General features: G+C 37.5%; 1 protein-coding gene across 6 annotated transcripts; it reads left to right on the top strand.

The window, feature by feature from the left end:
* The first annotated feature begins 295 nt into the window (after nucleotides 1-295).
* LOC106151845 (uncharacterized) lies at nucleotides 296-20,984 on the top strand. Of its 6 annotated transcripts, none has more exons than XM_087000986.1 (8): nucleotides 296-1,065; nucleotides 1,242-1,356; nucleotides 4,982-5,064; nucleotides 13,021-13,071; nucleotides 16,289-16,513; nucleotides 16,925-17,428; nucleotides 17,855-18,670; nucleotides 18,850-20,984. In XM_087000986.1, exons 3-8 carry the CDS (start codon nucleotides 5,034-5,036, stop codon nucleotides 18,858-18,860), a joined length of 1,638 nt encoding a protein of 545 aa, XP_086857112.1. In that variant the 5' UTR covers nucleotides 296-1,065; nucleotides 1,242-1,356; nucleotides 4,982-5,033; the 3' UTR covers nucleotides 18,861-20,984. The 6 variants fall into 6 exon arrangements, with proteins under 6 accessions (XP_086857112.1, XP_086857114.1, XP_013380721.2 ...); XM_087000988.1 differs by having other exon boundaries at nucleotides 4,982-5,198; XM_013525267.2 differs by lacking the exons at nucleotides 296-1,065; nucleotides 1,242-1,356 and adding an exon at nucleotides 1,630-1,894.
* The last annotated feature ends 2,000 nt before the right edge of the window (nucleotides 20,985-22,984 follow it).

The raw sequence follows: 22,984 nt of genomic DNA, 5'->3' as shown, positions 1-22,984 counted from the left end.
TGAAACCGTGTTTATCCCGTGGTTTTATCTAATGATTTGCATGTGCTATCTTCTGTATCAAACATGGGCGTGGCGTGCTACTAATTTAGCACCAAAATAACGATTTGACTGTTGTACCGATTACACTCGTAGGCTATGAGGAGAAAGATTGAATCAATTTTTTCGTGATGTGTCTGTGAACACACGTAAATACATGTATATACATAAATTCTGACCCGTTGCCGTCTCAAAATAACCGCTTGTTATCGTCATTTTGCGAGTATTACTTAAACAAACGCTGGCATAGCCATTGCCTCAGTCGATATAGCTCTTCCTATGCGTGCATTTGCGCCAGAGAGACGCAAGTCAGGTGAGAAAAAAGGGGGCGTGTGCAATACGAGGGATTGAGAGAGAGAAAGAGAGAGGGAGAGAGAGGGTGCGATGATTAATATGATTAAGACATTTGAAAGGTACTATTGAACTGTGGGTCCACAGGTATCATTTGCAAGAATATTGAATGTGCCGTGTTAAACAATTTAAGAGACTTGCTTTTAAGCATCATCTACGACAGTCTGCCTGATATCAATAATTGCACTGACTCGTCCGTAATAATCACACCGATAGGATAATTGGAAACCTGCAGTTGTCACATGAGTATGCATAATGGGCAGTCTCAAAAATATATTCCGCAGCAGAATTTTCTGAGAAGCAGCTGCAGTGATCGCTAAAACGAATCAAAGGCAAGAGAAGCAAAGGAAATATAGACTTTGAATCATCCAATGGAGTATAGAAAAACTGATGGCACCCTCATAGTGCAGCTTCGAAGTAATTTACTCTTGCCGTCTGTATGCGTCATTGTTTATATACCGTACAGTGAATGATCACCTGTATTCAACTATTTATAAGTCAGCTATTGAAAGTGTCTCGGTAACATATTCAGGCTGCATGCCTATGGCGTGGATGCCTGCTCCCTTTATAGGAAGTTTACTGATAATTTAGCGTTCTACAATTTTGGTAGCATGCCAATGTATTGTACGGCGACAAAAAAATCCTTGTAACTGGTCAATAGATGGAACTGGACTCACGGTAAGAATTATTTGACAAACGGGTAAGCATATTCATAACATTAAAGGAAACTGATTGTAACTGGGGACTATTTGTATAGCTACTTTGTTGTCACTGTCATCAATCATGCACCTATAATGAGGATAGAGACAGCGTATTTATTGCCCGTCTTATTTTGTACTAACATTTTGTTTTAGGGTGCGACAACGGCGTTCACTGTATCACTGGGTCATTTTAATGAAAAATCGGCAGGAGCGGTTGTTATTTGTTGATGCGGTTTTAATTTATGCATGAGAGAGCCGATTCATCATGGTGAGTATATAGACATAACGTATTTAGGTAGAATGATATTATGAATATAAAACACAAGTCATCTGTCAAAGCTCAAGTTGTAATAACGTACAGCATGTTTTCCTTTCAAAATCACTGACTGGATGTTATAACCAAGGTCGACACATGTGACGACGGTGCACCAAACCAGTGAACTGTACCAACATCTTATTCTGTTGCACTGCCCGGTCGCATGCAACTGACCAAAGCAGATTTTCAGATTTTGGCAATCTGGAAAGGAGCAGTTAGGCCCTATATATCTATACATGTATAAGTTATGCCTATTTTAATGCTCTCTAAACCAGTGTCATTATTACAAGGGGGATGTTTAAAGGAGGACAATGCACCGCTTTCGAACACGCAGTGATTGTGATGTCCAGAACTGTATACGTATGGATAGTTAGTCAGATGGTGTTAGTTTGCAAGGCATTCAGTTTATATTAATTGCTCCCGCGAGGCAGCCATATCACTGTAATGGAAGTAATGCAGTATGAGAAAAATTTAACGAAGGTGATTGCATGTAAGTACAGATATACCCACTTAAAATCTTCTGAAACCTAGTGGTCGCTTTAAGGCATAGGGCAGCAAGCAGTTGAAGCGTTAAGTCTATTTCCTTCTGCACTTGCGAGGTATACTTTTCAGAATCATGGGAACATATTACCAATATTTAAACATTTGGTAATACTAAAACTCCTTATACCAATACCTGAGTAAGCTTATTTAACCGGTACGGGCCATTGGTATCTAAAGGCCTAGACACGACCAACAATGGCAGGGGGTCACGCTACTTTTTGGCTTTCAGTTGAGTTGAAACTTCCTCCACTTCGTGGAGAGCACGATTCACACGTCAGGAATTGCTCCCAGTGGCACTCCAGTACCACGTAACCACCTTTGAAGAGTCATAACCCCAGAGGTTCATCTACTTAATAAGGGTAAATCGATCAAATTGTCCCATAGTATGTGCAATAGAGTGTTGGGCCTCGATAAGTGAAGCCCGTGTGCATTAGTGTACTTATCTCGTTCCCAAACAGCTTGCATTAGCACCGAGCTAGAGTGTTCACGTCGATAACCCCGCGCCCGAAAGGTTTCACATGCCACTTTCTCTGCATCGAAGCCACGTTAAACTTCTTTTCCCAAACGTACTGTTTATTTAATATATATATATATACTTTCCCTTCTATCCGTACTTTATTTAATTACCTAGAAAACCAATTTGGTGAAAACGAAGAGCGCATTTTAGGGGATTCCATTATTGACTTTGCGCATTAGGTAGGTTTCAGATGCGAAAGTCGTCTTTTGGTTGATCTGAGGATGCAGAATTATTTGTAACAAAACGTGAGTGGCTTGGCAAATGTGTTTTATCACAGTAAAAGATGATTCTACAGGAAATCTTTAGTGATGGAAATGTTTGCACCGGGGAGTGAAGTTAACACAGACATGTTTTTGTCAAATGTAGCTTAAAGAGGTGAGGTGATTAATTTTTCCTTTCAGGCAAAAAGGTTCTGTTGAAAAATATACCATCCTGATATTTTATCTGTGGCATGTTATTCTGAAAAAATATTAATTCGCAACACTTGACAAAACGTGTAGAGCTTCCTGGTAATCGAGAACGCCCAATATTTTCATTTCATGGTGGCGTTTTTTTTTTTTTTTTTTTTTTTTTTTTTTTTTTTTTTTTTTTTTTTTTTTTCCCATAGGCTTGCACTCATTACAAATATAAAGATATAAAGTCACCTATGATCATTGTTTGTCATGAGGTCGGGAGGATAATTAAGTTTTTGCACCTGTGCTGCATTTCTGCAAATTCACAATGGCAAACAATGCAGGCTTTCTATATTAAATTCATATGGGTATATAATACGCTGAAACCGCCATCCATTTACTGTTATCATTCAACAATTGAGTTGATGAAAAATTCATTGAGCAAAGCTTTTTTGCACAGGCGGTTAAAATAGTTGCACGAAAGGATTGTGCAAATTTACAGGTTCTTGCGTATCTTTTTTCTGTTTAGTTAATCGCAAGACTACTCATGTGTAGAAAAGGCATCCGTAAACACTACTGGGTAAAACGTCTTGTATATGTGGATTTAATTGCTCTGTTTAGTTACAACCGAGTGGAAATATGTGCCTAATTGATTTTTTAGAACAGCAGTAACAATGGTAGTTATCATTTGTTGTAAGGTCACCGCAATTTTTGTCTATTCAAACATAGAAAACCTATAAAACAATATGTTTTGTCCAGGTCAAGCTGGCATGATTGTCCCTAAGAATTTCTGTGGTTACCTACTTTTAGCAACTACTAGTACTATAGACTAAATCTGGATTAAAATGAAACCGCAACTGCCATTGTAGCCATTACAGCTGTTTATGTTTCCTCTATCCCAGTGCACCACAAACTTTCATAATCCCATTCACAACAAGAAAGAAGGTAACAAAGAATATTGGTTGTTCGAGATTTGGCCAAACGACCGCTTTTATTATATAACCCCACTATCCTAATCATTTTAACAATGCGACAAATTGTTCCCTGTTATAAATGTTATGGCCTAAGGGATGAAAAATATATATGAAATATTCAATACGACTCATCATCCTAAAAATTATGATGCAATGAGTCAGCAAAAGTTTTTATTTACAATTTTGCACAAATTTCGCTTGTGGGGTTGCAAAGTTGCCTTCTTTTCGGTTTTTTTTTCTATTTGCGTTCTTAAGACGCCTAATACATGCGGCAACTTCCGCAGTAATTCTTGCCATTCTTGCTAGAAAAGCAAACATGGCAATATGTATGGTACACTTATTCTTTACTTCTTAGATTTATTTTTTACTACATTCTTATTGGACGGTAGCTTCAGGCACTTCTTTAGATTATACATGTATGTGCAGGGCAAAATCTTCGAAATCCTAATTGTTGAAATATATGTTTTGTCTGCCTGAGGTACAAAGCGCGCAAGCAATTTCGTTTTTGGTTAAAACACCAATGATATTAATGCCAGCATCTTTTAGTAGAGGTTCTTGTTAGGGCTATAAAACAGGGCTGATACCAAGATAATAAATTTGGATTTCATTTGGTCATTTAACTGCACTCTAGAGTTCTGGTACAATGTAGGACATTAATTAGGAAAAAATACGGCCTTCCAGACGATATCAAAGTGCCCCACAGGAGAAGTGGTCAGATTATCGATCAATGATATTACATTGCAATGTGCACGGTATAGTGATTTGATTTTAAACAGGTTTTCATTGAGGAAAGTTTTACCAATTTATCTTGAAAAATTGTTATTAGACTATTGGTCAATATGGTTTTATTATGTGTTACCTAAAGAACCAGCACATGCTTCACTACTGAGCACGTGACCGGAAGTCTGCAACACCCAATCACTCTGGATATTTCGATAAACGTACAATGCTCGTGTATTGCCATAAAAACATCTTCTGTGATCTAAGTACAACGCTGTAACTAAACGAGGAAGAGAAACGTTTTTAGGCGTTCACGTCTATTTTTTTGTTGAAATGGTTACAGTGCTTAAATTCTTATATATATAGGAGATGCGCTTTTATAGTCGGATTTTAAACTTACATTTTCAACTTTGCTTTTTTGTGCATTTCAGAGAAACATGTAGTAGAGGTTAGGCGAGTAACAAAAAACGATGAAAGACAACAATGACAGATGTTAATGCGCTAAACATCTTTGGTAAGTGATTCAGGGAAGAGATAACGGCGTTTGTGTGGATGATTACGTACATTCAGTATGGCATAGATGGATCGGATTATCAAACTGTGTACTGCAGATTGGTTCATCAATACTGATGTATGCTAGGATACCAGGTGGGTTGAAATTTTGTAGATGTACTAAAGACAATAACGTTATTGCTGATAGGTGATTAGCTGTAATTGAATGTTCAATCTAAAACACATTTTAGCTTGATCAGTTAAAATAACATGAACCCTTTGGGCGAATGACATGGAAGTGGATTGTCGTAATATACGTCGTGATCAGTGTGCGTAGGCAGCAAATTTTAGTTGGGGTGGAGCTTACCATTAAAAAAGCGATGGGGGGGGGGGTATTTCCCTATTCCCCTTACCTATATGACTGATTTTGTTTAAAAATGGGGGGCTCCTACTCCTACCAATATACGAATAATATCATCCGGTTTCAAGCTAAAACACGCAGGCACACGCACACTGACGCACTCCACTAAGATATATATACCCTCATATGAGGCGGTAAAAATAACTGGACCCAAGGTGACCCTGCTGGAAAGAAAAAAATAGCAGGAGCCCCACGCTTGGGGTGTTAATTTGATTTCCTTCCCCCGTTGTTCAAAATCAGAACGTCCTCGACAAAACATTCAATCAAGGAAATACAATTAGATGTTTTCAGTCGGATTTTCTGGATAATAGTTTTATTATATGTAGTAGACATAACCTACATTGACAAGTGTCAGTGGGGTTTTATCTGGTCGATTTCTTTTCTCGCAAGGTTAGATAGCTGCATTGTGCCGTGTAGTATATAATGGTCTACACACCATTTTATTAAAACTCGTGCGCTTTAACAACTTTGTACCTTAAATGTAATTATATGTTAATAGACTTATTAGTCATAGTCCATAGTAATTAAAAAGAAAGAATATTGATACTCTCTCTCTCTCTCTCTCATTTTCTCTCTCTCCCTCTCTCTCTCCAACACATCGTTCTCAACATTTTTTTACACCGGCCGTCACATATGAATCCATCATCAATCTAATATGTCACTTATTCTCCGCTGGATTATTGATTAAAAGTAACACATCGCTTAGGATAAGGCATCTGCTAGATTCTGTTAAACCAGTGTTTTAGCATATGTGTGTGTGTGTGTGTGTGGGCGCGCGCGCGCGTGTGTGTATGTGTGTGATGAAGAATGACTAAGCACGTGAGAAAGTGCATATATGTATATGAAACACCCAAACCCAATATAGAGGTGCATTTCACAAGTTCAAGTCTCAAAAAATGAAATTGAATGAATTTGATGTATTATCCAATTTTTTTAAACTTACATGTGTATAGAACAAAAATCCACAAATGTCCCAATTTTACGCCCACGCGTTTCTGTTTTGTAAGCAAATAAATTGATAGCCGTTTGAAGTGAAAAAAGCGTAAGAAAGAACATACGTTACCACTGAATCGCCTGATACAAACACGATCATTAGTTGAGCGCTGTGGAAATTTGTGCAAGCTAAACACTATCAGAACCCTATGAGTCATTAATAATGGAAAAGTGATAGGAAAATAAATTTCAATTGACCAGATCTAGGAAAATTACTTACTTACAAACTAAAGACCATTTTTCTTTACAATGTCCACGTTGATGACTCTTTCAATGGCAGTAATTGTCAATTGTATAGAGAATTGAAAACTTTGTTACCTAAAAGTTACCTACCACTGGTCATATTCGTCGTGAATTTAAAACTCATTGACAGTTTCAAATTTTGGGTGTATTAGTTACAATACCAACTACACCTCGCATCCTTCGCATACCGTAATGTAACGTATGTTCCACAGCCATAGAAAAGAAACGGGACACGAGTTTAATAAATATTGATAAGATATTTTTTCGCTTTTTTCGCAGAATTCATTGAGGTGTTTAAAAGTACATGTAACTCAGACATCAAAAGTGATAACTTATTACACAAACACGACCCGCGTATCAAATGTCTTAATCATTTGCATGTAAAGAAATACAGATACCAGAAACATCTAACCTACCACCTCTTTAAACGAAGCCTTTTTCAACACACCTATAGGTTTTCCAATACAGCAGAGAATTCGTTCAAAATGGGCTTTACTATCCTCTCTGAAAGGTCTAAATTGTCTTGCGGATTTCGGCACTTTTGGGAATTAAAAAAAAAATATATATATATATATATAATGTTTGTTCCATCTATAAAAAATAATTGGTTCACAAAATATAATAACGTTTTTAAGTCTTTCCATTGAGTGAGTATAAGAAACAGATATCACTTTAAAGTTCAAGGGTCTCTATGGTCCTTATCAGTCGCTATTTAAGACAAATTATAGGCTGCATGATTTCTTGTAAAAGTTTCCTTGAGATTTCGTAGATGTTCATATGTAGTTGTGTTTTTACTCTGCCAACGTGCTCGATGAATTTTTTATTTTGGTTACTGGCGCTCTTGGGCTCTACTATAGTCGTCTCGTTCAAAAAATCGTATACAGCTTGCCTTTTTTTCCCTGCTACTTCCATCCGTAGAGTAGCAGGAAAAAGTTCATCCCCTTTTCGCGAGTTCTCGACCAACGATTCCGGCAAATGCCAGTAGCAGCGGAAAGAAATCTGAGACAACGGTACGTCTTCGCAATCTTCTCAGCCACTATATTATGCAAAATTGTCACCTTACTTCTTGGTGTAACTCGTTAAACTTGACCCACTGTAGCTAAAAAAACATTTTCTATAAGTCATCATATTTTTAGGATGATTAGTCTTATTGAATATTATATGTATATATAATATTATTTTATCCCTAAGGATAAAGGCAACAATTTGCTACATTGTTATTATTGCTAAAATAATTAGGGTAGTGGGGTTATAAAATAAAAGCGGCCTTGTTTGACCAAATCTTGAACAATCGATATTCTTTGTTGCCTTCTTTATGTTATAAATAAGACTATGAAAGTTTGTGGTACACTGGGATGGAGGAGACATAAAAGTAATTGCTTCTGCACAGTGTTAGCTTGGGTGCGTAGCCTGCTGTATGATGCGTTCTGTCTTAATTTTGGGGCATGTGGGAAATTCAGGTGGTTCCATATTTCGTCTTCTACAATGGCTAAATCGTTGCCGGATAGCATTCTCCCTCTTGCTTATGGCATTAACCTGTGATTGTAGTTCTTTAATTGTTCAATGTGACTGCTTTCAGTTTCTTCTCAATCGTTTCCACGTTGTGACCACCTTGCACACACAACAAGTGGTGATTGCTGTGGACTTGCCTCGGTAACTTCTATAGCAGCTAGGAGCTCTTCTTTCCTTTAGTGAAGTCTTCGTTTTCGCGATTTTGTCTTTCACGACATTGATAAGGAGGCGGAAGGTAGGCCTACATAGTATTTTGAACCCGTTTTCTTTCGCTTCCAAATAAGCGTCACCCTCATATCTTTTTTACGAGATCGATATTTTTTTAAATCTCAGCTCTTGTTTTCGCATTTTTCTGAAATAATGATGTTCCCGTTCGGTATCAATGTATTTGGCACTGCGCTCACTGCGCTCGTTGGCGATTATTTTTTCCTTGCACAGTTTTGTTTGACATTTATTCCCGTCTTTGACATTCATTTCTGTATTTGTATTTAATTTTTTAATACGTCAAAATCATTCAATTCGCCTACATCGTTACTGAGGATTTTATGGATTTATTTACACTTGTAACTAACCTCATCTAATCTTTAGCTCGAGCAGACGTCAGAAAGAACCACCTGACATCTCAAACAGAAGCTAATTTTTCTTTCGGAGCCAGTTTTGGGCACAAGTAGATTTTTACTGGTAACGTATGTTCCGGTAACGTATGTTCCAGGCCACCTAATTTTTATTTTCATAACGTGTTCTTATACATTTTGAAGTGATTCGATCATGTTAAATTAAATATGACGTAAGGACGTTTTTTATAAATATTTAAACCGTAACTAATGGGGCCTGCGTCATAGCTAATACTAGGTAACGTATGTTCCCTAGGAAAATTGACAAAATGTTTCATTTTGTACAAGTACTTGGTGCAAGAGAAAACAATGTTTTCTTTTGCTGACAGAAAAATATATCATGATTCCATGATAGTTTGACATTTCAGATATAATATTTGGAGCACGAGGGGAGAAATAATTTATTAAATGCTTATTTTACTTTCGGTAGGGTGTATTTTCCCCGTTTTTTTAATATTCAGTGACAGGCAAACTTAAGTCGCTAAAAAACAATTAACTGCTCTATACAGAAGCTTTTCGTAATTTTTTACAACGTTATACTGTAGGATATAAATTAAAGAACAAAACCCGTGATGATTGAATTTTCAATGTGATTAAAACGCTTCAACAGCTAGACGTTATGCATTTGTGACAGTAACGTATGTTCCTTTTTGGGGTTAGATGATGATTTTTTTTTTATTATTCGTGGTTCCAGGAAAGGGAAACTTTAATACAAACTTCTTTATGTGGGACCCTAAAATAATCAAACATAGTTTGTAATCTGTGCACTACATATTTTTAGGAACATGTCTGTGACATCGTTTGCACCTCTATATTGGGTTTGGGTGGAAAGCGTCACGAAGTTGACACTGGATGACCATGAAATTTTGAATTTGGCCGAAGCAAGTTCAGAGCCCACAGGAGGTCACGAACCACATACAAAAATAAAAAGCACGGAGATAACACGAAAAAAATATTATAGTAGTTTACACACCCGCAGGAAAACATCAAAATGTCACGACTTTTCGCATTAGAAGTGCTTAGAACTGACTGAGGAAGATGCTCTGAGGCTGAACTTTTATATATCCATGTTACCATGGCACATGGGAATTCGGCTCTCTTCAGCGACAGCGTGATGCCATCCGATGTGATCGTCCTCACGAAGACAAAACGAAGGCAAAAAGAACCTGACTGATTGCCTTAAAGGTCAACATGAAAACGCAAGGCCCTAGCAATATAGTCGTGTTGCCATCATATCACATTGTGAGAACATGGTATCGGCGACGACAGACGAATTTGAGTAGGTCAAGCGTCCCTCCCCCTTGTCCAGATTACCTGCATGGACATATAAAAGGAATGCCACGGAGCATCTTCCTCAGTCAGTCAGTTGGCCCTGGGCAATTTTACAGAGCAGAGGTGTGTTTAACTCCAAAAATTAACACTGGTCACAATCATGTTTGATGGTGAAACAACCAGGAAAAGAAGACAACTTCATAAACAAACAAAAAAATCCACATCTTGGTGTAACCTGCGTGTGTGGTTCGGCTTCCATTATGTGATATCGTATTTGATTGACTGGGGACCATGTTCGGAGTCATTTTCGCGCGAGATTCAAAACCCCATATCCTTATGTCCATCTCCTGGACAATGTGACATCAGAATTAGCAAAAGAAAGGGGATCTAGTTCCATGGGGATCACGGCACAATATGGCTTCCTGATTTTGTTCTTACCAAGAGGATCGCTTTATTGAAAGCAGAGGAAGTTTGCTAAAAGATAAAACCATTCATGTCTAAGACTCTCGCATATTTGAGTTGAACATCAAAGCAAAGGCTGCTTAACGTCATTATGCCATCTACTAGTACAGTGTTTTTATATACATACTTGGTGAAATCGTTTTGTTATATTTGGGTGCAGACAGTAGGGCCTTTGAAACCGTTCTAACCAGAAAGTTATTTATCATTTTTGAAAACCTAGCAGGTTATTTTATTTATTATATTATTTATTATTTAAATAAAAAATACATAAATGAATTTACGTTTGTGAATAGAATTTCTAATTTTTTTCAAAATTTTGTTCCGCTTAGAGGAATGTTTATTTGCACGATGGAAATAATACACCATGTTTATATTTGACAACTAACCCGATCACAAGGTGACACTTACTATTGCAGAAAATATTTTTGTCTTGAGCATGCATTTGGTTTACATGATCCCAATATTCCATTTTTCAGTTTGTCCGTTATTCCCAGCACAACATCATCAATACTCAATAGTTTTATATACGTAAAAGCCTCTTATCAGCTTATAGACTCAATAAGATGCAATGCAGAAGGTGAAACATACCGAAAGGACCCCCTTCATCTCTTCCATTCAGATAGCCAGTCGAAAAGACAAATGGTTGAAAAAGATAACCCGCACTGTCTGCACGCTCACATTTTCTTCGGAATTATTACAAGTTAGTGAGCTGTGGCTGAACATAAATCTCCGTTTAATTAAAGTTATTGGTCGAAACGTTTATCTCGTTTCTGGTGGAATATCTGATTGCGAGATCCCTTTTACCAGATCATGTTTGGGATGTATATGCTCGGAAAAGGGAAATATGCTATAGCTAAACACGACACACATCCAGTCTAGGTGTGATATATGTACAATAATATGTTTTATAAAAAATGTCTTGTCGCGCAACAGCTTAAATGCAACTGTCTCCTCTAGAAAGAGCAACGACCATTTTCAAGCAAAAGTTTATTGTACATTTATAATAACATATAATTATACACAGAAAACAATTCGCCTAGGTATTATATGCTCATCTGTGCTAAATAGTAATAAATACATTGGCAAACAATGTTAGCTATCTACACGTATAATGAGGAAAAAAGGCAGTCGTGGTGGGAGTCGTGCGGCGATGAGTTTTTTTCTAAAATATGTCAATTAATGTTGTAATTATTCTTTATTGGTTCGAGCGCAGTATAAATACGGGCTATGACGTAACTAAAATACATGAAATACAATGAAACAATTACAATTCTAATATGTGCATTACACAATGGGAATTTTATAGACAAACTGTGCTACATGTGTAATTTTCTGATAAATGCTGTAACATCGATTTGCGTGAGTAAGCGACTCTTTGGCAGTCAGTGAATCTTTTTTTTTGTTACTTAAAACCCATTTTCACAAACTGTGCTATTGCCTTTTCATAAGGTATGTGTTGTGATGACATCAACCGATCACGATTATGAATGTGTAAGTTTCTATTGCCATGACATATTCTGAAATATTCATCATTCGGTGGGTTTAAATGTGCGATACTGCATATTTCCTTTCTTGACATTTTCTGTTCATGTATGAGATGCCATTATCTGTAATTGATTCGCACTTATATAATTTGCTGATCATCTCAGATTCCAAACAGGACTGGCGTTCTGAGAAACAAATAGATTTCATTCGACATACACCACGCTTTGGCATACACCACGCTGCGGTTTAAGTTTTCAATTAAATAGCCATAGCGTGATTAAGTGTTGTTGAAACCTATCATCAACATCAGTTTTTGCCACCTTTATAAGGAAAATCAATGCTAATTAATCTTGAACGAAGATGAAATATGGATGCCTGTAAAAAGTTAAGTAAACTAACGATGAAATATCCAAAGAAAGCCATTTAAGGTTGGTGTGGATTCCGGTGAGGTTCTCCTTGTTGCCCCCGTTGACCTCACGTGGTGTATCACCCGTTCGCGTGTTATATGAGGCTTCTTTTTGCCCCTGGAAGTCGGATGACTATCCGATATTGCACGTGGCAAGTTTGGAATCTCTACGGTCCACGAAGAGCAACATATTGTCCGACTCCACCTTGATGAACTCTAATTTGGTTTGGTGTTTTGAAATAAAACGCCCAATGTTATCCCATACTGATTTTGGACGTTTTCAGATTATAACAAGAAACACGTAGTTTCAGACCAAGAATATAGCCAAGAACATATTACCATACATTCTTGATGTAGCGGACATTACCCTCCATAATAAAAGATAAAATATAAAAAAACACGTGAAAAGCTTTGAATTGCTGCAGTTTAAAGCTAGGATACTTTGTATATGTTTATAATAATTAAGTCTCTTTTAGAACTACATAACAGTTGGTTGTGTCTAAAACACCTTTTAATACATGTATATTTGTTCTTATTGCGATTTTGAGAATTACGCCGTTTTATTTTCAGATTCCATCAAGTTACTCGCTTTGCTGTCTTCTCTTGGCCATCTTGTATTCGGTTAGTATATACATTGTACATGTGTTCCATGTGCGTAAACCATACACTTGATCTCCTCGCGGCTCTCGGGTTTTGGACAACAACCCAATAAAAAGGATGCCTCATTGGGACCATGTGGACAGTGCCAGACCTCTGGCCCCAACGTGGCACGCATATTGGCCCTGTTTTGGAAAAAGTCTTAAGTTCTTGGTCTTGAGTTCTTTAAAAGCTGGGATAACCTACTACACTAATTCAACTTTGAGACTTTGTCCTAAGAAATGTATTGCCCTCAGTCAATGTGCTAGACAAACTGAAATTGGTTTTTGTCACTATTGTGAGTAAAAATGGTGGTCAAGGCAATCCCAGTTGGCAAAAGGAACATAGTTTTAAGACCGAAAATCCCAAGTAAGCCGCAATTTAGATAATTTATGTAACGCAGCTTAGCCAGCTAAGTATTAGCGGGATACGATTTTAGGCCAAGAACTGACTTAAGATTTTTTTATGAACCAGGTCCCTTGCGTAGCTTACATCAGCAGTTTAACGGAGTACATAAGTATGAATCATCAAAGCTTTGGTGCCTGGATGTATGCTTGACATTATTTGAAAGATGTATTTTCTCTCTCTCTCACTCTGTAGCGTTACTGTCACCTTGGTCAAACATTTAAAAAAATGGAACAACAGGTAGTGGTATTTTGAAAAAATTCTGAGCTTTATTATTGGGCATTTATGTTCAGTACCATCACTAAGCAATGGACTGCATCACAATGTTATGGTATTTTAAAACTGTTTCATGAGTATATAGCAAATAATTTTAAATAATTTTGCAAAAGGTGCCAGTGTCATACCCAATGTCAAAAAAATTTGACATTTGTGGTGAAAGACAACTAGCTGTTCAGCCATATGGCTTTGCAAATTGGCTCAGAAAGAAGAAAAAGTTTGCTGTGTGCTATGACTTAATCACACAGTCAATTATTCAGCCAAATCTCCAGCACGCCACCGAGTCAACATTAACGTGTTCCATTAGGTACAGACTCAAAGACGTGCATGAGTTGAGTATGTCGAGTCAGGGAAATAATTGAAAAAAATGGCCGCCGTCTGCTTACGAGTGCTGGGCGGCAACTAAATGCTCGTCAATTACAAATAATTCATAAGCAGTTAAGTGAGTTAAGGGGGAAGTGGGGCTCGTGGGAAATTAATTATGAATAAGATAAAACAATTACAGGAATGTTACAGCAAGCTGACTACAGGATTTGGAGCGTATCGACTGTAGACGAGACCAAATGTAATTATATCGCTAGATAAAACCTATGTAAAAGCGACAAACAACTTTTTGAAAGGTCCGGAGGATAGAACAAATTGCTTAATTGTAACGTATACCTTTCAAAGCAAGATTTTCCACCGTTGCCCCTCTGAAATGCTTCCAAAACCATTCACTTAACAAGAGATAATTGTTTTAGCTGGGAAATGCAACGTTCCTTAATACGATTACCTATACCTTGAGGTATTTCAACATAGATACTCCGAAAAAGTTTTCAAATTTAAATAGTAACAGCCAAGATAAGATAAGGCAAACATCTTGAACTACATATGTAACTGTGATGTGTTTAATGCGTGAATTCTCAATTCTTGTCGCGTTTAACTAGATGGGCCTACTTGATTGAGCTAATTTCGGGTTCTCTTGCCAGTTCGAAAGCTTGTCATATATATATATAGAATATATATAGAATATATATATATATATATATATTCTGTCAGTTAAGGCCAGACAAAATTAATAAATTAATTAACGAGCAGACGGAATTAATTTTTTTGTTTGTTAACATTAATAATATAACAGTTCTAGCAGCTATATTTTACTGTCAGTCTTTTTTTACCTTAGGGGAAGGAAATGGCAAATAAATCTAAGTTGTGCTTTTCAATCATAAAAACAGCTGCGATAAGGTGTTTCCTAGGGTCACTTGTAAATTTTTCCTACTTACTATACCAACGCTCAATATTTTTTCCATTTGAAAAATAAGGGTCGTTAACCACCTCAGTTTTGCCTAGTCTAAATTCAACGTGTTTCTTTGATTTATTGAAGTTTCCTGTAACTCTGTTAGGGCAACGCCCTAAGCATCTCAACAATAATTTATAATCAAAAGGCGAGCTAGTGACCCCTCGTTGTTATGCCTATATATCTGCAGTTGTACTGAGAAATGCAATGAAAGAAAGCACGTGTACCTCTCTTGAACCCCAGATGTGCCAGTTGCATTAGCTTTTAGCCCTAAGTGACGAACAGTGCGGTAACGGGGTGGCTGAAACAGCAGATTATCGACCATTCATTGCGGAAAAAAGTAGTTTCGAAATTGACTGCATTGAAAACATCACACAAAATCCTTAATGGAATGTTAGCCCTTGGGAAATATCGTGCTAGATACTGTCACCCTCGATGTAGCTTAGAGAGATGAGCAAAGTACTTCATGCCCCGCGCACTCACAATTAAGTAATGACATAATGGTGTATTTTAGTCGACTAACATTTCTCCTTCATTAACTGCCGAAGAAAAAAAAACAAACGTAAAAATAACTGAATAAGTGAACGTAGAAACGTTTTAATCGTCCGTAAACAATCGTGCTCTTTGTTATCCTTATAGGAGTCGACGCGTGCCAGGTGCAACACGAATCTGCTAAGGAATGATATTGTAAACCACTATTCTCCTTGGAAAATTTCTAGTTGAGTTTGGCTTGAGTTGTCCAATTTCATAGAAAAAAGCATTTGTATTGCAAAAGTTATATTTCTTTCAAAATTACAAACATTTCAGCACATATCAATAATGAAAAAATGCTTTTTTAAATTTAAATGATACCTTGGGCGTATTCACGGACATTCTTGACGTCGGAGAGACGCATAATGCTGTTACTCTCTCACGGTGCACTTCGTGTTCGGCCCTATTAACTGCCAAATCCTTTCATCGACAAGAGTCTCGAGTTTTGTAAACCAGGGATTAACCTCTGGATTATTACCATTAGTATCGGTGCTGTCTTGTAACCATTGATTTACACACCAATATCAGAGCCTCAGACTGATGTGCGTGGCAAAGGAGAGCAAAATTAGCTCAAAAGATATACACGGACTTCAGTGTTAACACAGTCGAGACATCTACTACGCACGAAAGACCGAATGTTTATTTATATGAAAAAGAAGTTCTTCTTTATGTTGATCATTTTTAGGCATTTATTTGTCATATCAACATTTACAGGCGAGACTAGCTCCCGCGGCACACATTTCATCGTTGGGTTCTTGGAGGCGCATGCAAGCTGCAGCTTGGAGCTGTGGATTACTCCCCAGGTGAATACTACACTGACGGTGAACGTGTCCTCGAAGACCGCTGTGATACATGAAGGCGTGGGGACAGGAGGGAGCCTAATACGCGTGCCTGTACCAATATCTTTCCATATGACAGGGAGTAGCAGAGAAAGAAAAGGTATGGACTAGTAGTTATTGGCGCAATACAATTTAAAACGGAAAGTACGTGCGTGAGTTTGGTTGTGTATTCCATCACCATTTTCTTACGAGGTTTCTGATTTCAAGTGTAGTGTAAAAATGTATTAATTTTGTTGGATATAAGCGTTGCTGTACAAAACTGTGTATCCCCTACCGATATTTTTTTCCTCTTAAAACTCTTTGCCATTAACATCTCACAAATTTGGTAACAGAGATAAAATTGAGTATTTTTCTTCCCTTTTATATTAATATATCCAAAAGAAAGGGAGACTGTTTCGGAGGTGAAATACAATAGAACGGCCTTCTATTCATCTTAAAACCAGCAGAAACAGAATTTAGCGCGTCGCATGCTTCTCTGAGTCAGATGTATAATATATCAATCTTCTTCCAGCTATTTCAGTGCAATCGTCAGAAGTAATCGTTCTACACGTGAGATCAATCTGTAGTTCAAGTGGAACCTCTTACTTTGCGTTGCCAACTGACGCAATTAACTCAAACTATTGCGTCGTGTCATATCTATACAGCATAAATGGCATGGCCATCATTGGTGTCGTGGCGATCTCAGACAAAACTGACATAAAATTTGAGCTTCCCACAAACAGAAATATTTCTATTGTGTACAAAAATGAAATATATAAAGAAGGAGACTGTATCTCTGAGACACTTAACTCTTATGAGACATTACAGATTCGAAGTTCTGACGATTTGACTGGTACCTTCATAAAAGCCAGTAAACCTATCACTGTGCTGGCGGGTTTTGGAGAATTTATTCCTGATCGCGGAGTATATACAATGAATTCGGTGATGGTGGATCAACTACTTCCTTCATGCAGTTGGGGTACAGAGTTCATGACAATTCCTGTGGCAAACACTAGTGTCATCATTAGAGTAGTAGGTAAGTAAAACGGTAAAGGTACCATGCATATTGTTTGAATAACTAGTTTAGTATAAGTTAACAGGAGAAAGGGAGGAATGAAAATTCAGATTCAGATTTTTTTCAACATCTAGGCACCTCGATAACATATTAGTCATTTTTCTTAATGAAGGCAGCCTAAGTAAGGGGAAATTGCACGTGTTCTTTTTTTGTGCGGTTTCACCATTATGTAAGAATGTATGGTTGTGCAGCTTTTACAGAACAAGGGATTGTAAAATTCACGTTAAGAAACTATTGTGCATAACACCATCAGTAACCGTTTTACCATTTCCTACAAGTAACATATAGTCATTAAGCCAGAGAGAGCGGCTTTTGTCCGGCATCATTTACAAAACCGCGCTATTCGTATACAGATCCAGAGTAAAACTGAACCATATTGTCTTTCAGCAATCGAGGACAATGCTGATATATACATTAGAACAACGGAAGGCAAGTTGGAAGCCTTTGCTCTAGAAAAAAGCGATTTTAGAGACACGCATTTACAGCAAGGCAAATCCATCTGGATAGAGTCCGTATCGCCCATCGCGTCAGTACAGATCACCATGCAACATATGCCGACTGAAAGACCTTTGTCTAACATCCTCATGCCGATAAATCTCTATAGTAACAGCTATGTTTACGCAACTCCGAGTTCCTCACCAAACAATTATTCTCTTTATATTGCCGTTCCCGAAGAACTGAAAGGGAATTTATTTGTTGACACATTGCCTCTTGTCCAAACTGGGATTTCATGGGAAATATGTCAGGGAAATAGGCAGAATTTTTCCACGGCTGTGATGCAAGTTGAGCATGGCTGGCATCGTATAACGATGAACTCGACCCTTGGGTTCTTTGCAATGCTCCACGACAACGGAGAAAATGGATCATTTTGGGTACCGTTAGGGATGAATTCGACATCACTTCTCGCCAGTTGTTCATCGTGTTGCAATCTAACGGATTTTTCATGTGTTATGAAAAAGGGACTGGGCGTGACAGACAGTGCTACTGTGATGTACACTTACAACTACAGTCGCCAAACAAACAGTACAGAGAGCGCCATCAAAATTACCTTGGAAAGTAAAGAGGTCAAAAAACCTGGGGGGATGCATCCGTATGTGCTGTCCATCGTCATTTCGTTGTGCTGCGCTGTAACATTGGTTTTCCTTTGCATACTTGGATTTACAATCGCAGAGTTTTACTGTAGACGGGACGACTTTCGAAACAGTAAAGTTACACCTTATATGACTTCTTAATACTTTTCTACCTAGGGTTAATATGGAATTGCACTTCTGCAGACATAGTAGTATTTTCTAAAGAAGGTAAACGTCGTTGAAGTAGATGTAAGGTTATGACTTTTGCAGAAGTCTAAAAACATATCACAACGATGCATCTTTTAATTTCAGGACAAGATTAGGAAGTATATGAGAGTCATCAAACTGGCGACTGACGATTACGAACTATTGCATGTATGGCGAACTGCATTTCACATCACCGACATGGTGAACTGGTTTGTTCCGCCTTCTTTGGAGGAGCGGTGTTTATTCATAATTGATGTGCCATGTTCTAATAAAGGTGAATTATGAGAAATGTCAAGAGGCAGGCATTGAGAAATGGAACCAGGACTTACTGTGTTCTAAGAGGAAAAAGTTCCGATTGACAGTGGATCGTAGCAGACTGCAAGAACTGGCGATATTTCCCTTACTGTGATACATTTAATCATTTAATAATCTCTGATTGCTATTCCGCTAAAGCAGGTGATGATTGAGTTTCACACAATTGTCATAACTCTGGCAGGCATCTTTTGAAAGATCTCTTCTTTCTTGAATAACGACAGCTGTGGCTTTTGCGATTTCTGGGAGCAGCTGCATTCGCATTTAAATAGAAACGGTTTCCATGTCGAAATAAAATCACAATGTCGAGAAACGGAGGTAGAGTCGGAACTGCAATTTATCTGCAATTTACTAACTTTAAAGAGTAATTTAAGTGCAATACCTGTCGTGCTGCGATGGTGACAGAAGAACTATTGTGTAAACTTACGGTCGTATTCCACATAAGAAAGAAGGCTTTTAGACGATTCAGCGTGTTCCGTCTGAACTGGATGATTTTGTCATAATTTGTCGATGTCACTCATTTAAACATTTCTCATCAACACCAACTTTGTTCACGCTCGTACATTACCACAACCGGTAGGGTATCTCCAGGCCTGCATCTGGGTTTAAACATTCTTTGGCAAGGGTATGCACCTGCACCCTGTTACTATTCTTCTCTTTAATATTTAATCGTTGGGTTCGATGCGTTTTGTACGTGTACTAGTATGTCCACAGTATACATTAGCATGTGAATTTTGTGATGAATTACATATAGTTGGCACATTCATACACGAAACAAAACCGTTCGACGTTTTGGTTTTTACGTTATTTGATATGGACAATTAGTCACTTAAGTAATGTCTATTTTAGATTTACATGACCGAGGGGTTAATTTGGGAACAAACAAAAAAGCTAGGAAAAGATTCCTTATCTGACCTCGTAAATAACTTTTGACTTTACCATGGGGTTTGACTGACAAATAGATCCTTTTCCTGAAAAACACTTAAAGGGCAATAGATTATCTTCAGGTATTTATGCATTGTATAAGAGGCAGTCTTAGATCAATACTGATGAACGTGAGGTGCTTCAGTCCAATCAAAGAAAAGGAGTTCGACCCTCGGGCTCTTATTTCGTGATAGACACCAAATTTAATTAGTGGTCATTTCGTGCAAATGCGCCTTACCTGGTTTCAACCTACATTTTTTCTTATTATCTAGATTTGTTAATATGGAAAAGCAGGTAATAAATGTTCTCCTATGTTATGAAGAATCATTTCTTCGAATTTTTAGCAATGTAACTTTGTGCTGGAGTTCAGTTTGTACATGTTTGACATAAATCATTTTGTCAAACAATATCAGGCTACATGTTAGGTACAGTGTTCGGTAAATAAAAAAAAGCACGTTTATTACCAAGAACTCATCAGTTACTTTTGTCGTGGCAGCTAATAAAGCAGTATCTGTGCCAATATTTACATAAAATGTTTGTTTTGAGTAAGAATTATTGTGATCCAATGTTTTAGATAATTATCCTTTGTACTGAATTTGCATCCGGAAGAACGGTGGAATCGTGTTGTATTGCTTGGTGTGACCACGGACTTTAGCTGCATATTTAAGAACTGGCTAATTGTTCAAAAAGCACATTTTTCTAAAACTGATAAAAAATGGACCTGAATGATGTCTGAATGAAGCCACACAGTCGAAAATCATCGCATTGCTGAATTTTTACACAATAGTTTTATTGTGGCAGTTTCGATTAAGACAATTTTAGAAAAGTGTTTTCGAATGAAATCAAATTGCAAATGTAGCAGGCTATTGCTCCTCAGGGTAGTTTTCCATTCCCTGGTAAATTGACTGTTAGAAATATACGACTTATAAGGCAATGTTTGTGCCAAGGTAAAATAACCGTAGTACCGGCAGCTTTTACGATAACGAGCTACATGTACCAACCTCAAAAATACAAATGTTTCCACAAAAGAAACAACGCGCTTTGAGAGTGAATTATTTCTACTTGGTTACTTTAAAATGATCGTAGACCTACATGGTTTTACATTTTCATAAATCTTTCCTTGTTCTTTGTAGGTCTTTGGCTTGTATCTCACAGGCATACTACATCCTTTTAAGATAATGAAATTAATCCCACTGCTCAAGAACGCATTTTCCCCGAAGTTAAAATGCAAGAGACGCTTACGTCCGTTCACATGGTTTAAGCATGGGGAAAATAATCTGAGCTTCAAAACTTATACCAATAGTGTTTGTTTGAGTTCGGAACTCAATAGAGTAAGTAGGTTGTTAGAACACTGTTCACAGGCCCAGGAAAGTTTGGTATTTGCATTTTTCGCGCCCAGATTCTGTATAGGGATAAAAATCATATACATGTAATTTCAGCTTAATGATATTTTGGCAGGTTCACGTTCACGTTACGATATGAAACTTGACGGTCAACTAAAAAATCATTAAACCAGTTGAATTACTATATATATATATATATATATATATATATATATATATATATATATATATATATATATATATACTATAATGTTTAAATTTATCAATCCTAAATATTGTGACCACAACCCAATTATTTGAACGGGCTTGATCAAGTTAAATGGAGAAGCAGACAATGCTTCGACCTAACACAAGGTTGAAAATGCTTTTTTATCTATTGTGATCTCCTGAGGATCAAGGCTGAGCGAATAAACGTGTAACTGGATATTACTTAAAATGTTCCAGAACGTTTATAATCACTTTTGTGATTTGGGCACCAGCGAAGCGAGCCTAGAATCCAACCACACTAGGACGAAGGAAATATCAAATTAGTACGTCAACACATGTGATCGTTTCAGCATATACGTAGGAAAAATAAAATGGTGAGGTGGCTGTATCGAGAAAAAGACAAAATTGTCGCATTTAGCCTCCACCCCATCCCCTCCTGGGCAAATTTTGGCAAACTGAAATATAAAATGCAGTTGCAAATGTGATAAGCGGACACACAATGATAGCGATGTACTTGGACACACTGTGCGCACTTGCTGGCTGAGATTCTGAGATTTACCAGCAACAAGGCGCCACCGCTTAACCCTGGGAACACAAAGGCATGTAAGGATCTGTAAGGTGAAGAGCGCTGGGGTCAGTCAGGTGCCTCACACTTAAAGTTAGGCCATCAGTGTTGTTTATAACCATGTTAAAACCATGGCTTACCTGGTAAAAAACACGGTATTTCTCGCCAGGTGAGGAGTAAAGCGCCCCATTTTTCTTTCTTTTTTTTTTTCATTTCTATCGGAGTGAGCTGAATTTCCGGCAGGCATTCGTTTGGCGAAAGCACACCAAGACATGTCCAAAAAGCTGGTGGTTTGTCTTTTTTTCTTTTTTTTTTTTTTTTTTTTTTTGGGGGGGGGGGGTACAACAAGATGAATAAATAAAAATAGGCCTGTTAAGGACTCTGATCTGTTTGTAATGGAAACTGTGACCAATGAGAATGTCGAAAAAGTGTCAATCTAGAAACATTGTTTTTCTAGGCGTTCGATGGTTCTGGATGTTTTGAGCCTTTTAAATCGTGTCCTACGTCAATTTGCTAAATTCTGATTATTCTCTGATATGGCCATTCGAGTGTGAAAGCTGAATCCCACCACCTGCACAGCTCAATAAAAATGGTGTTAGAAGAGATCTATGGTGTTTCGCAACTATAAACCCAACTATAAACACAATTATGTATAGTCTGGGGAATAGACTTAATGCCACACTAAGAAATGTGATAAGCCCACTCTTCCCTTTATAATCGAGGAATAGACATTGAATCAGGTGTTGATCTCAACGAGGTGTGTATGTAATAACTGTCAGAATTTAGGGAAAAAAGCTTACATTGTACCGACATAAAGCCATCTCTCAGATGATCTCTCGCGGTGTTCGCTAATTGCGGCAAGGAGTGGCACCGCCCGAGATGAGCTAGG

The sequence above is a fragment of the Lingula anatina genome, chromosome 1, assembly GCF_051362555.1.
Source record: "Lingula anatina isolate TDL-2025a chromosome 1, LinAna3.0, whole genome shotgun sequence".
Taxonomy (NCBI): domain Eukaryota; kingdom Metazoa; phylum Brachiopoda; class Lingulata; order Lingulida; family Lingulidae; genus Lingula; species Lingula anatina.
This window is presented reverse-complemented; position numbering and strand designations above follow the sequence as displayed.